Source organism: Lissotriton vulgaris, chromosome 7 (assembly GCF_964263255.1).
Source record: "Lissotriton vulgaris chromosome 7, aLisVul1.2, whole genome shotgun sequence".
In the NCBI taxonomy this organism is placed as follows: domain Eukaryota; kingdom Metazoa; phylum Chordata; class Amphibia; order Caudata; family Salamandridae; genus Lissotriton; species Lissotriton vulgaris.
The window spans coordinates 1,699,322,013-1,699,338,586 of record NC_141695.1 but is presented as its reverse complement, the minus strand read 5'-3'; the positions used below and the strand labels follow the sequence as shown (position 1 = coordinate 1,699,338,586).

The following is a 16,574-nucleotide window of genomic DNA, read 5'->3' as shown; positions in this document are numbered from 1 at the left end:
TTTATAACCAGGTTTAAATAATGAGAACACGTGCAATGTAAGGATTTGTTTGGCAAAGGTTTGACCAGTGCAATAAACAGATTTTCTAAGATTAGCTTTCAGAGACACACAATTTAAATTATGTTTTCTCCTGTAACCATGTGACAACAAGAGTGTAAAACATTGTGAAGCGGCTTTCAGAAAACCCTAGCAGGTATTTTGTACAAAAACAGTAGAATATGTCAATTTGGTAGCAGAGTTGAAGATCAAGTTGAAGAAGAGAGGAGGTTATAAAAGAGAATTGAGGGATTCATGAACTGGCATACAGACTTCCAGGTTTATTTTGTAGTATTGTAGGGTGGTGCTCTATTCATGCTTAGCATCATGAAACAGTTAAACACTGGGATAAGTAAACAAATATTTATCATCAAGACTGGATATAAAAATCATCCCATGCCAGTAGATTTGAATGAAAAACAGACAAACGGTGTGAACTGGTTAACTTGTTTTGCAATATAGGAACCACAAAGAGCTTCTACTGCAGCCAGAGTCTAAATGGAGTGTGGAGCTACAATCTAATAAATTTGGCATAAAACAAGATGTGGAGATACATTTGTTGTTTTGGTTTGTGTAATAGCAATATGCCAACATGTGTACTTATAAGTGAGAATACAAAATATGTGAATACTTTTTCCAATAAACTTTTAGAGAAAAAGAGCTTGATATGTTCCAGTTCCACGTGTCAGGGTTTTCCACAGATTTTTTGCCAAAGGGTGATATTATTTTGTCATATCCAGATTGTAACACAATGTTATGGTGTATTATGATATTTTAATTGAAGGAATTCACAGTTGTGGCAGCTATGGGCAGACAGGTAATGAACCTTGTGCATCATTGTTTCAATCCTGGTCTAATAGTAAGTGTGCATAATCAGGATCACGCAGGATAGCACGTAAACAGTATCCAGAGTAATTTCTATGTTGGATATTCAATTTTTATATTTAACTCCCATTTCTGAGGAGGAATTTTGTTCCCAGACAGATGAATTCAACAAAGAACAAAAATAGAGTTCCACTACCACATTTAAGCATTGCTATAGTTGAATTAAATGAAAGATAAAAATAACAAAGGATTTTATAGAAAACTTATTAAATAGTTTAGAGACTTTTGGAAAATTAATAATATGGGGGGACTGGGAAGAAATGTGTTCCCCACGACCACCTAATCACTTCTGGGATCCAATGAGGAGAATTGTAGCTGAATTTGTGGCACATTTTAACATTGGTTATCAAGAGCAAACAAATGGCACCACCTGGTTGGCTTGATTGCTTTTATTTGTTTGCTCTCTGAGGCACCTGCTTGTCCCTTCACTGCTCTGTTAGCCAGACTTGGACTTGAAGCAGAGGCAGATTGGTCATTAGCACAGCATGGAAAACAATATGGTGCAGCATGCTGCTGGTACTCCAGCAAAAATTCTCTGCCGCATTTTGTTAATAGCGGTTCATGATATTTTCTGTAACTCACAAGTTAGGAAGTGTTCATCAGTTGGCACTGCCAGGGTTGGTGTTTCTGTGCATTCCTGGACACGTGTTTATTGGCTTTTAATGTTCTGCAGCAGGAATCAGTGGTTGACCTTAGGAGTGCTTGAAATGGTGCTTGTATTTCATTGGGTCAAGTACCAATTCAAAATGTGTAGGCATATGCCAAGGCTTGCCAACAGCAAAACCTTCTCATTGAATTCTGGTAGTTGCAGTTCATGTTTTTTTTCAGCAAATAATAAGGAAAACAGCCAGTTGGTTATCTGCATCAGCACCCCCCCCCCACCCAGTGTGGGTCTTCAGCTGGTGGGTGAATACATGATTGCAAGGGAACACCAACCTTTGCACCCTCCCATACTGAGAAATGCACTAGGCTAGCAGAACTAAAGTTAGACATATTGCTAGATCTGAGTTCTGCATCTCACTATACTGAGCTGCAGCACCGCCTCCCAGCAATGTACACAACCAGTGTGGTCTTTAAGGTGAGGAATAGTGCCTGACTTTCAGAACTGGGCACCAGTAGTATCGTGCTTTGGATGGTGGCAGTCTATGCCCCTCTTGCTTAGAAACCTCCTTACCAGCCACCAGTGCTGAAGTTGTAAAACAATAAGTGCCAGGACACTCATTTGAAGGCCACTGCAGTATGCAGCTCCCATTGCCCCTGCCAGAGCTGCCAATGACAGCACCAAAACAACTACTAAGCATTACCACTCCTACAAGCATGACAATTCGGGCTATTCCAGGCCCCCAGAGCTGTGAGAGTAGCTTTGGCAGAAGGTATTAGTCATTTTAAATGAAGGCTGAATTTATAAACAGCTGCTGTTGTGCGCAACTCTAAATTAGACAAACATCGCCACCATGTGGCAGATTGTTATGAGTGCCAGTGTTGACAGTTAAGTGCCAGTGCTGAACACCAGAAACCACTGGCTCAAATTAAGCACTGCCGGCCACTTCCCAAATGTGATCTCTGTGGACACAACTGCTAGGCAAGTATAAAAGGTTGTGCAAGACCACCTCTGAATAAGCATTTTAGACCCGAGTAATAACAACAACTATTGCTATAGCGCCAAGAGGAGCTCCAAGTGTGGGCTGTTCGATAAGAAAGGTCAATATTGTTATTATTAAGGAATCACTCACCCGTTCTCCCGGTGGTCCATCGGGACCAGGCTTGCCATCTGGGCCAGTTAAACCCTGAAAACAATAAACAAACAAAATGAACACAGCAGGCTCTATGTATTAATGCTGTCCTTTCCATCTAAAAGAAAATGTTATTAAAGTATTCATCACATGCACCATAGGACCCTAGCAACAGGGTGTTAGAAAACCCATATCCAGCACCCTGGATATGGGTTTTCCAACGGCAAATCTGGTACTGGTTATGGCAAAAAGAGACCCTCTCCCCTGGAGGGATGGTAGCAGATTTCTCAACAGAGCCTTAGGGAGGCCTGGACTGATACATTAATGATTATATAATTACACTTAAAACAAAAAATGGAAAAGCAAATAGGTCTGGCTCTGGCGAGCCTGAGGTGTTGCATTCGTTCTTTTGCAAACAGGAAATAGGTATTAAAATGTATAAAAAGTTAAAATGTCACAGTCTAAAGATCATAAGCAAATGTTTACCAAACAAAACCTAAACAATTACCCATAACCAGAACAAATTAAAAAATACATGAAATGAAAATATAGGTTGGCCCACCAGACAAGACAGCTAAGTTGTCTAACTTTTAGCAGAAATTGGGCTGACTCATTGCGCAATGCGGTATGCTGTGGTGGGTGGAAGCAAAATGGTAAAGACCCTTAAAGTATTTTTGTTATGAATGTATAGGAAAACACGAGACTGGCAAAAAAGTAAAAAAATCTGTCCCTACGCCAGATCTAAATAAAATGTATTTGTCAATTTTGCATTTGTACTACATGCCTCTTTCAGATACTACTCAGTACCCAGGGTCATAGAATCAGGTATGAGACGGTGGGGGGCTAGAGCGGATTCGGAAGGTAGAACCCCTTTTTTCGCGAACCCAGCTGGGAATACATTCAGTAGTGCAGATCGAATAAAAGGAATATAGACGTTAATTTACAAAAATCTTTTTTAATTATTTTCTTTCAAAGCGCTTTAAATGCATCACATTGACGACTCCCAAAACTGGGTGTATCCTTTCTGAGATGGGTGAACATATTTGAGAGGGGTCAGCCTTTCGAAGATAAGTCCCTCCTAAGGTGATGCTTACCTTGCCAGACTATTTTACTTGGAATCACTAAATCTAAAAACAGACATTTCCTCGCAAGGATCTGCAGACCAAGAATGACTTGACGAGCCTAGTTTATAGGAGTACATGGTTTTCTACAGAACATCTGCAGAGAGCAGGCTGCTACCTCAGTGACTAGACTCATTTGCTTTTTTTTTTTGAAGGGATTTTTATTGTTTTCAACATTCCTCATAACCTTTCAAATAAGCACCACATTTAGAGCCATTACGCAGATGGTTCATCAAACATTTTTCGTGGCAATCAAGGTTACTCAACCGTCCCCTATCCCCAACAGTCCTAACCCCCCTAGACTCATTTGCTTTAGCCTGACATTTTTTATGCTTTATCATAAATTAAAGATAACTGAACCAGAGAATTCTACCTTCCTCTTGGGTACCATGTTTCTAACATCAAGTGCATTGTGGGTCCAGGCACGGTGGTGTCCACTGGGCAGTAGACGGGCTGCCGTTTGTGGAACCATAGAGTCCTTTTTTAAAGGGAAGTTCTGGAAGCTCATTGCAATGGGGCATGTAGGGTTGGATGGAGCGGCCCATTCTGCTGTCGTGCATAGGTGGAGAGGTGTGGCTCACTGGTTAGAGGCGGCAGACCCGAGTGCAGAGAACGGCCCGGGACCAGGGTTCGATTCCCGACACGGCAGGGTCTTGGACCAGGATCAGCGGACTGATAATTCTCGCATCGGTGCCTACTCCGACCAGGGAGCACACTCGGCAACTCTGGGCATTAGCTTGCCTCATCTCCACAACGGCCCCACACAAACGCCGGGGATGCCTGGTTTCACCTTGGAGACCCCCAGGAGGGACTATCTCACAGGGAAAGCCAGGACGGGTTCCCCAGCGGTCTATAGCGCTACGAGGCCTCCGGGTAGCAGTGCGCTTTATAAGACACACAACAACAACAACAACATATTGTTGCTTCCATTGAGACCAGGGGCGTAGCTTGGTCAGTAAGATTGGGGGGCCAATCAGACAGGCATCTAATGTTTCATTACATTATACGACAAGCAGGGCACATGAGAGGGGCGTAAGGGTCAGTGCAAAGGGAGAGAAATATGGATTGTTAGGAGTACTAAGAGAAAAAACACAATATTTGTAAAATAATCCATATTTTGAGGACTTTCAAAACAGAGAGGAAGAGAGTGTGTGTACCTTTTTGTCTGTGTTTATGTAAGTATTACTGGTGAAATCCGACTAATATCTCACAATTCCCCACTGGAAGCACCTGTACCCAAATATTTATCAAAAAATACATTTATTTGGAGGGTGTTACATCCCAAACACCCCCGCATTCCTTAAGTTACGCCCCCGATTGAGACTTGAACCAAATACTTACATCTATTCCTGGAAGTCCAGATAATCCTGCTTTTCCTGGCAAACCTGGTTTTCCTGCTGTTCCTTTAGGCCCCTGGAAAGAATGAACAGGCAGAAAATATAAATACAGGGGGTTATGGACTCGTGTGCACCATCACATCATGTTCTACTTCAATCACGTCTTGTACTCAATAGATCGCAACCCCTAGAGGGGGCAGGAGAATATGTTCATCTTTTTTTATCAATGAAGAAAGCAGGACACAATTATACCACTTGGAGTTATGTTTGCGAAACATTAGGACAGCAATGCACGTGCCAAAGGCCACACATAGGAAAATGGCATGCTTCCACTAAAATTGGGTGTGGTACCACTGACAATAAACGTGATCTGGTATGATTCTAGTTTATTTGCTCTCATTGAGTTTGGCAGTCATGGGTATTCTCCAAAGCACCACAAAGCCGCAGAAGTCAGTCTCTACCTGGCACCACAAAGCATAAATAAGCTGCACAAAGAAAATATAGCTGTAACTTTTTGCAGCTGCACATAATGTAGCTGTAATTAACATATGTGCATGGGCAGATGGATCCCCACCTCCAAGTTATTGACACGCCAGGGAAGCCAACTGACTATGCAGATATACAGTTTGCCCCGGAGGAAGTGGAAAGAGCTCTGTCCGCGTGTCAGAGCGGTAAGGCACCTGGCCCAGACGGAGTACCTATGGATCTCTTTAAGTCGAATACCTTAATCTGGGGTCCCATCATAACTCAGATGATTAACGCCAGCTGCCCCATTACCTAAAACTTGGGTGGAATCCATCATAGTTCCAATTTTTCAAAAAAAAGGGGACAGAGATGACCCCGGGTGCTACAGGCTGATCTCTTTAATAGACTCGATGGTTAAGGCTGTAGGACGGGTTATTCTGGAATGTCTGCAAGCCTGGGCAGAAGAAAACTCAATTCAATACGGTTTTAGAGAAGGCCTGGGGACCATCGTGCAGAACCTAAACCTGTCCTTACTGGTTGGTGAATATATATGCGAAGAAAGGCCGAATTTATTTGGCATTGGTTGACCTTACTGCGGCCTATGACTCAGTAGGACATGACAGACTTTGGGAGGTCCTTGGAGCAGGCGGGGTTGATCCTCATGTTATTTTCTTTTTGAGGTGCCTGTACAAAGATGCATCAACGAGGGTGCGCTTTGGGTTGGCAGGCGAGCGGACTCCTGCTTTCCCTGTTAAGAAGGGGGTGCAGCAAGGCTGTGTCCTGGCCCCCTTCCTTTTTAATCTGTATACTAATGGAATGTGCCAAACCCTCCTTAGGAATAACCAAGAATTCCCTACAGTGAATGGATGTCCTGTTCCTGCGCTCCTTTACGCAGTTTTAATGCCTGGAACCCAAATAGGTCTCCAGAAGGTTCTAGTTAGTTTTAATGTTTTTATGAAAGACCTGGGGCTAAGCACTAATATCTCCAAGAGTTGTGGCCATGGGGTACAAAGAATGAAAATTATGTTTATGGATGGTCAAAACCTAGCTCACACAAAAAGATTCTCCTACCTAGGTATTTTATTTAACCAAAGTGACTTGTGGGTACAAGCTATCCTCCCAAAAAAGCTGTCATTCATCAAGAATATAGCTGCAGTGGTGTCATTCTCAAGAAAGTTAGGCAGGAAGCCCCTAGCCGAGCTTATTCAAATCTATAAGGCCAAGTGCACCGCCAACGCAATGTATGGGGTGGGAGTATGGGGCTTCGCTAACACCCTTCCCATACAAATTGTTGAAAACTCTTTTTTAAGATATTTACTATTGGTGCCACCTAGTCTACCCTCTTTTGCCTGCCATGAAGAATTAGGTCTTCCTTACGTCTCGGATCTTATTAAAGTAGAACCAGTTCTCTTATGGCATAGGATCTGGTCAAAGGATCAGCCAAAGCTAAATAGGGAAATTAAACAGGACTGCCTAAAGGTGGACGGGGTATTGAAGATCACCTGGATTAAATATATCTGTGAGTTTATTAAGGATATTGGGCATCCAGAATACTTTACTGACCCTACTGCCTCACAGGCGATTTCCAGAAAGGCCTTAAAAAGGGAATGTCTTGAATCATTGGGTATAGTAAGAATGTCAGGAGAAATCCTAAAACCTACTGTAAGGCAACATCAGCTAACTGTAACTGCTACACATATGGAACCTTACCTCACATTTGTACGGGTAGTTTTGACAGACGATTATTGACCTGGTTTAGATTTAATATTGTCCACAGACTGGTGACCCTTCCACAAACTAATGACTGGTCACGGGAGCTGCCTCTCTGTCAGTGTGACAATCTTTCTACCCAGCCCACAATTCATTTGGTTTTATTTTGTAAATTTTATGTCATGTTGAGGAAAGCATGGATTTTACCATTTTTAAAACCACGGGGATTGCGGCAATGCCGCTCTGCATTAATTAAACTTCAGATGTTGGAGAATGAACAAACTGCTTGGGGCATAACTATGTTTCTTAAGAAGGTACTCCTCCAAAGGAAGTCGTATTTAACAAATGAAGACGAAAATAAAGAGCTTTTTTGAGGTTTTTATGATTCTATGGCTGTTGCTTTAATAACATCTGACATTCTAATGTTTCTGCAAGAGTATTGTTTTTAGAATTGTTTAATATTGTGATAACATGTTTTATTGTCTTTTTTTATGTGCTTTTATGACTGTTAAAAAGTCGAATAAAGCTTTCTTTGACTAGACCATATGTGATATTACAATGGAACCACAACTATACTTTTTTGTTACAAAGCATCAGCAGCTGTTCTTCAACACCACAAAGCAGCCGCAACTATTCCCTATGACAGCAAAATTAAGCCGCAACTGATCGCTATAACAACACAATGCAGTGGATTCATTCTCTTTCACATCACAGACTATATACAACCACAGTGAATTCACAATACTACTGCAAAGATTCTAGCACACCTTTTGTCTGTGACATTACAAAACAGCTGTAACTATTTTCCATGACACAATAATGCCGCTGCTAATATTGACCAAAGTATCACAAAGCGACTGCATCAATTTCCCAAAGCATCACAAAGTAGCTGCAACCCCATAAAGGCTGAAACTGGTCTGGGATTCCTTGTGTTTCCATTCAGAGGGCACCTGACCTGCCGGTCCGATCTATTGAAGCAGGATCAAGGCTGATTTGCATACAGCTGGTTCCTGTCTGAGGTCTCATGATGTGCAAAAAAAAGGTTGACTGGGTTGAAGCACAGTAAAGTTACCAGTGACTGAGACTAATCCAAGCAATTCACCCATTACTATTTTGTTTTTCATATTATAACACCGTAAGTTTGAAATGTAAGCCCGGATGTGGGTCATGTGCTCACTGGACATGGGATGCAAGCTACACCTTACAGGGCAAGGTCCACAAAGTCAAAACCGGTCTGGGGTTGCTTCTGTTCTTGTTCAGAGGAGACCAGATCGGACAGTCTGGGCTGCACTGTTCCTAACTGGAGCAGGATCAAGACTGAATTGCAAATGGCTGATTCCTATCTGAGGTGGCATGGTGGGCAGAACAGTAATAGGATATAGGGCCAGATGTAGGTAGCCCTTTACCGATCGGAATCGGCCGAAAATACCGATTTTCGGCCGTTTCCGATCGGTAAAGGGGCTAGGGAGATGTAGGTGTACATATTCGGTAATTTTACCGAATCGTTAATATTACCGAATCGGTAAATTTACCGATTCGGTAATATTTAACGAATCGGTATAATTATTACCGAATCGGTAATAATTACCGATTCGGTAAAATTACCGAACATGCAATGTGGGAAGCCAATTTTCCATTGGCACATGGCTTACAGAATCGGTATTTTACCATGGAATACAAATCCATGGTAAAATACCGATTCCTGTGTACATGCACATCTGTGCATGTACACATGTGCCATGTGACAGACAGACCTGCCCTTAGGGCAGGTATGCCTGCCACATGGCACCTGTGCCTGTTTTGGGGGTGGCAGAGGGTGTCAAAGTGACACCCCCTGCACCCTTGTGAATTCTTTAATTACCGATTCGGTAAATACCGAATCGGTAATGCCTAATCATTCCTATGGGCTTCAAAGCCCATAGGAATGAATGGGCATTACCGATTCGGTATTTACCGAATCGGTAATTAAAGAATTGTTAAGGATTCGGTAACGAATCCAGATGTTGGGACCTACATCCCATTTACCGATTTTGAAATACCGAATCGGTACAATTCGGTATTTCAAATTCGGTAAATGGGATTTACCTACATCGGGCCCTTAATGACTATATTACCAGTGGGTGAGATTAGTTTAAGGAATCCACCGGTCACTTTTTTGTTTTCTATAGCGTACGTATTCCATATGGTACTGGCAACCTTCACTCTATCCCATCAAAATGCAGCCACATCTACTCTCTATAATATCACAAAATCAGCATTTGCAAGAGTTTAAGCTATTGGCATTGTAAATGACAACGCCTTTTATATATCTGTTTTGATAATTAACACTTAAATAAAAGGTATTGTCATTTACAATGCCATAGATCAAACTCTTGTAATTGCGAGACCTATTTTGCTTCAAAGAAATAGCTGTCATTGGCCCGGGCTCCTTAGAAAGTTAAACCGCGCATGCCGCGCTGAATGTTGCAGGAAAAGCATGTCGTGCCTGAAGTAGGAAAAACGAATTAAAGAAAATAGTGCTTCCAGACTAAATAAGATATACTGTGTAACAACAGAAGTAAAAGAGCTAGTCCTCATGGGAGGTTACAAATGAAGACAAGGCGCTACTAAGGAGGGACTAACAAGTCTATCAATGAACCAGAAGCCAGCATTTAAAAAGGACAATGGCACAAGCCAATGAAAAATATGGGCGGAACTTCAAGCCTATACTCGAATACAGCATGCCTCGCATAGCAGTGCATGTGTTGCCCAGGCTCGACCTAAAAATGACAACTAACAACAAAAAAAGGAATTCATACATATCAATATACGTTAAAATATAAAGTGCAAAAAGAGGAAATTTCAAATATGGATCAGGCAATGGTAACAGTGAGCAGACAAAGAAGTCCTCTCGACATATGACTGACAACAAAAACCTCAGGTGGGTCCGCTATGTTAACAGGTAACAATCAAGACTTTCGTAAACACTAACTGTCAATCCGCCTGGACCATCATTTGATAATACCAATACAAGTAATCTAAAATCTTAGATATAGAGAAAGATTTACAAGAACCATGCCAATGCATGACCTATTTATAAAAAGAGACAATATGTGCTGAGGAATTAAATCTAAAAACTAACATACAATGCTAGTTGGGAGATAAATAGACATAACATATATAGAAGCTCAGCTTCATTTTGTAAAGGTTAAAAGCCAAAAAATTATCTGAATACAGATTTTGAAACACTTACATCATCCTCCGGCATACTTTTTTCTGATATTTAGTGCCAAGGAAATGAAGCTAATCACAGCATAACATATGGATTGTGAATGTAAAATGCTGAAGGAATTGCAAACCCTTGTGCAAAAGGAAGCCCTTTGAACGCAATATTGAGCACAGAAAATGTGATCTCGGGCTACTGTATTGCTCACAAAAAACTATTAAGTGAGTCGTGGATTGCAGTGAGGTAGAGTAGCACGGGCAACGAGGAAAACCATGTGCCGCTTACTGGGAAAGCCACTAAATTTTGAACTGTACAGAGTCTCAGGCGCATAAGACAGGGCTGGCTCCTCCGTTTGAGTGGAGGAGTGTTAGCTCTGCCATTCTGCATTACAAGGCAGCTGTAACTATGCCATTCTGCACCAAAGAGCAGCTGTAACTATGCCATTCTGCATCAAAGAGCAGCTGTAACTATGCCATTCTGCATCACAGAGTAGATGCAGCTATGTCATTCTGCATTACGAAACATCTGTAATAGGCCATTCTGCATCACATAATACAACACTAATTGACCATCAATAAACTAGGATGAGTTGAAGCAAAATATTTTCAGCCTCTATCTAGATAACTTCACACAGCAGTTACATCCATACATTTCCATAAATTCACAGCGCAGCCTCTCTCTAAGGCATCACACAGGAGCTGTAACTATCCTCTTTAGCCCCTCACGAAGGAGTTGTACATGATGTCTATGTAATGTAACAAAGTAATTACAACCATTCTCAATGAAATCGCATCATGGGGGCAACTATTCTTAATGACATCACTAAGCACGTGAAGCTAGTGTCTATAAACTGCAATGCTGCCATATGTTATGTATACCTATTTCTTAGGCTCATGGCTACCTCAGTCTGCAACAAGGAAGAGGGCACCGTACTTTAATTACTTTCTAGAAAGAACCAAAAGGCAATCCAGTCTCCAACTACAACAGCCTCCTGACACTGTAACCAGTGTCGATATTCTGGAACCTCCTCAGGAACTCTTTGCAGAGTTTTGCCACCTCACCGTCTACAGTCAATAATCGTGCATTTTTTCTTGCTTTACTTTCTCAAATTGATAGTGAAAGACAGTAGTTTTTAACCTGTGGTCTGAGGATCCCTGTGTGTCTGCGAAAGCTACTCATCAGGAGTCCATGACTGTTTAGAAAATTAAACAGTATTAACAAATAAATAAAGGGCATATGTTATGTTATTGGCATTTATAACACGCACAGCTACTCAGTGTCCCGGCGCGGAAACAAACAGGGGTGGATATCAGTGGATCGTTACATAAAAAGCAGAGTTTTCAACCGTTTCCTGAAGAGCTTCGCGTCCTGGATACCGCGAAAGCCCAGAGGAAGAGAATTCCAGGCCAGCGCTGCTTTGTAAGCCAAAGAACTGCCACCAATTCTCATAGCGCGAAAGCGCGGAATGACCACCAGAAGCTGCGCCGCTGAGCGCAGCGGTCTTGTGGGTACATAGAACTTAAAGCGTTTCCTGAGGTATACAGGGCCAAGTTCGTACAGGGCTGAATGAGCCAGGGTGAGGGCTGTAAATGTTACTCTTTCAGCCACCGGAAGCCAGTGAAGATTGTGCAGGTGTTGCTTTATACTAGATCTCCACGGAATGTTAAGAAGAGCCCTGGCTGCAGCATTCTGGACAACCCGCAGCCTCTTCAGCAGGTACCCTGGCAGGCCAATATGCAGGGCATTCGCGTAATCAATGCAGGAAAGGATTAAAAGGACGAGCAACCATTTCCTTGGCTCCCCTGGGGAGGAATTTCCTAAGTGATTTAAGGGTGCCAAAGCACTGCCCAGCTAGCTTCTTAATCTGAGTGGAAAACCGGAGATTTTCGTTGAACCAAATTCCAAGGTTTTTGGTGGGCGACCCACAGAATTGGGCAATGGATAATCAACTGACAAGAGCGATTCCCTCAACTGGGGAGGAAAAGTCCCAAACAAGAGGATCTCTGAATTGTCCTCATTGCATTTGAGCTGCGCGGAGAGGAGCGATTGAAAAACAACCATAAGGCATGTTCTACCTCGAGAGGTGGATGAATCATTTTTGTTCCATGTGAAGTGATGATCTTCATATGCCATGATCTTGACACCCAACTCCTCCGCCAGCTGAATCCGCGGGATGACATATATATTGAAGAGGAGGGGGCTCAAGGTGGAGCCCTGAGGCACTCCTGCAGTCACACTTCGAGGGGCAGACAAAGACGGGAGGCCAAACTTGCTGCGATCTGTCCTCAAGGAATGATTTTAGTCAGTTCCACGCAGACCCAGAGATACTGATATCCGAGAGGCAGGCCAGTAACAGAGAGTGAGGCACAGTATTGAATGCCGCAGAGACGTCCAACAAAATCAGAGCCGCTCTGTCACCAGTATCCAAACAATCCCGAATTGCTTCAGAAAGTTCGACAAGCGCTGTCTCAGTACTATATGAAGCTCTGAAGCCCGATTGGGTTGAATGGAGCAGGCCAGAACCTTCAACATAGTTGGTGAGCTGTTTATTAACAGCTTTCTCATAGACTTTCGCCACAGCAGGAAGGAGAGGAATAGGGTGGTAGCTAGCCGGGATAGATGGATCCAGAGAGGGTTTTTTCAGCAGAGGCAAACGTTTGGACTATTTCCAAACTAGAGGAACTGTGGCGGCCTGTAAGGACATGTTGGTAAGACTATTAACCTCCGGCTTTACTACCTCAGCAACTGAAGCCAACTATCTGGTCAGACGGGGAACCCGATTTCAAGGATTTGAGAATCATCAGTAAGTCTTGTGTAGCAAAAATGTAAGCTAAAACTGTAAAGCGCTCTGCAAACGTGGATGTATTTGAAATTGTGAATTTGGAGGCTACCAATTCATTTGGTATCCTCGGAGTGATTCGTGGCTCGTGGGACCAGTGCAAGTGCAACAAAAAGACTGTAGTATGGACGATGAGCAGGTTCAATTGAATTTAGAAAAGCTCCAACCTTCCTCTTAAAATTAAAATTTGGAGTATTTTATATTTGTTTGTGAATGTATATAAACCATTTAATAATGTATGCATTGGTTTGATTAATGTTTGTTTCTCTATTGATGTCCATTGCTTCGTAGTTCACATAATCAAAAATGCTTAGGCTGGGGTCCCTAGTTTCTAGTAATGACTCAGTGGGGGTTCTCAGGATCCAGTAATGATTAAGTAGGGTTCCACAGAAGTAAAAAGTTTAAGAACCACTGGTCTAAGATCTCGAAGGTCTTTTTGAGCCTGCACCTCCTAAAAGCTGTTTTGATGTATTGTTATCCTTTGTTCCAGCCCGCATGGTGGACTACGCACTATACCCTACATATTCCTACCACACCTTTACTGGCAGCAAGGGCAGCATTCTTAGAGCTGAATATCACCCCTTTTAAAAAGTTAAAGTTCACTCTGGCTTCTCAGTTCTGCATCTTCTGCAGTCTTTGGCTCTCAGAGGAGGGCAAAGCAAATTTTATCACAGACCACCTAAGAGAATGCCATAGCATGAACTGGTGTAAACTCTTGGGGGATAAAAAGATCAGGGTCGTTATGGCCTCCCTCATCCATCAAGAAACGTCACCAAGGCATTGCTGGATTCACTCCCTACCACTACTGACCTGTGAACTACATCACAGCCAGGGCTAACTTGGCTAACACTCATGCATGGATGCTTTGCTTGCCTCAGACAGTGGGAAAATGTACCCATTAAAGAGAAGCAGAGACAATGTTATGCCTTACAGAACCCCAAAGAAAATGTTCTGGATGGGAAGAGAAAGTTCTTTGCTTGATTTGTTATGCAAAATCTTCCAAGAAAAGCGCTGTTGTAGCTTTACCCGCTTCCCTCTTAACCAGACCAGGGTGTAGGGACTCTGACTGAATCTGATGGTGGGCAGAGTCAAATGTAACTGACAAATTTAATAGGATCTCACCTGCATTGCCTGCTACCCTGATCATTTGTCCACTGGAGTACCGGTCACTGGGCAAGCACAAAGAGGAGATCGCAGAGTTCATCACCAATCACAAACTAGACCTTCTATTTATCACTGAAACATGGACCAATCCCTCATCCGAACCAGACTTGATAGCGGCTACCCCAGAGGGCTATAACACCATAAGACAGAACAGAGTAGATAAAATAGGGGGCGGGCTAGCCATAATCTACCGCAGCATTCTCACGACCACCACACACCATGTCCCACTTACTACCTGTGAAGCAATCTATTTTTCCATTGCTGTGAGCCCCTCCCAATGCTTTAGGAGTATCTTACTTTGCAGACCGCCGGGCAGTAGGACGCAATTTTTTACTACATTTAGTGACATACTGGAGTCCATGGCAGTCGAAAGCACTATCACTATTTTAGGTGATTTCAATTTCCCCTTAGAAAACCTACATGATAAAGACACCGAAACTCTATTATCAAACCTAGAGTCGCTTGGCCTCATACAACTGGTCTCTGACAGTACTCATGAGGCTAGTCACACCCTAGACGGTGTATTTCCCAATTTCAAAAACATATCAATAAAAGAAATCTTACCTCTAGCAAGGTCGGCTCATCATGCGGTAACATTTGAAATACCACTTGATAACACGCCACTCACAAACACCTCTATGAATGCAACAACCACATTTAAGGCGTGGAAAAATCTAGATAACCAAAAGCTTTCAGAACTCCTGGCCTCCTCACAACCTGAGGTTTTGGATGACCCTGACATAGCCTCTACAGCCTATACTAACTGGCTCTCCAATGCCATGAATAAGCTTGTGCCCCCTAAATCGATATCTAAAAACTGAAGCTCCCCATCTGCCCCCTGGTTCACCAATGCCCTCAGAGACCAAAAGCAAAAATGCAGAAATCAGGAAAGACACTGGAGAAAGTTGTACACAATTGAAGAAAAACTTCTCTACAAGAACAAACTAGCGAAATACAAAACTATGATTACCCAAGAAAAAAGCACATATAACATCGCGCAGATCGAACTTGCTAAAAATTCTAATAAACAACTTTTTCAAGTAGTAACTAAGATCTCACAACAAACGTCACAAACTATTCCAGTACCCTCGCAAGCACTCTGCAATACCTTAGCTGACTATTTCTATGATAAAGTGAATAACATCTACTCCAACTTCACGGGTCATAGACACCCGTCCGCCCAACTTTCATCCGTAAATAACCCGGAGCCTCTTCTAGGACAGTTTCAAAACGTTAGCATAGCCCAAGTCACCAACATCATGGCCTCTATTAAATCCGGCTCAGCCAATGATCCATGCCCTCCAGCTGTTCTTGCCCCAGTTGCTGAAATCATAGCCCCTGTACTGACAGAGATATATAACTCAATGTTTCTCTTCGGTACATATCCGATTATCTGAAAAAATACCACTCTTAACCCCTTCGCTGCTGATGACGAGCTCAGCTCGTCATCAGCCACGGGTGGCGTGTGCTGATGACGAGCTGAGCTCGTCATGTAAAACGGAAAAGGGAAAACAGCCGCACAGCGCAAAAATCGCCGCAGCATCGATGCGGTTAAACTCCTCCTGAAAAAATCCTATCTGGATCCTGAGGATACAAAAACTATAGGCCCATTGCCAGCCTGCCTTTTCCGGACAAAGTGGCCGAAAAACTAATGAATACCCACATCTCTAAGTTTGTAGAAGATCACCATCGACTAGATGACACCCAATTTGGTTTTCATAAAAGCCACAGCACCGAGACCGCATTGATCAAGGCGTCAGAGGAAATAAGATCTATCCTTGATCAAGGAGGGATGGCTATTCTCATCCTGCTGGACCTCTCCGCCGCATTTGACATGGTCATCATAACACCTTGATTGACTGTGTCACTGCAATGGGAATCCAGGACAAAGCCAGAGACCTACTGTCCTCCTTTCTCTCCAATCAAACCCAGACGGTCACACTGGGCAACTTCCACTCTGCCCAAATGCCCTTACCTTGCGGTGTCCCACAGGGCTCATCCCCAAGACCGACGATTTTTAATATCTATGTATCGGACTAAGCCAGAGTCATCAAGGCACATGGGATGGGCCTAACATCG

The 16,574-nt window shown here is 42.8% G+C and overlaps 1 protein-coding gene across 1 annotated transcript in view; it reads right to left on the bottom strand.

The window, feature by feature from the left end:
• The window catches only part of COL9A3 (collagen type IX alpha 3 chain), a 217,412-nt gene that overhangs the window by 144,634 nt on the left and 56,204 nt on the right, over nucleotides 1-16,574 (bottom strand). The window contains exons 4-5 of the mRNA XM_086929605.1: nucleotides 5,117-5,188; nucleotides 2,655-2,708 (exon numbers count right to left, since the gene is read on the bottom strand). Coding sequence (XP_086785731.1) covers nucleotides 2,655-2,708; nucleotides 5,117-5,188 — 126 coding nt within the window. The remainder of the gene's footprint in view (nucleotides 1-2,654; nucleotides 2,709-5,116; nucleotides 5,189-16,574) is intronic.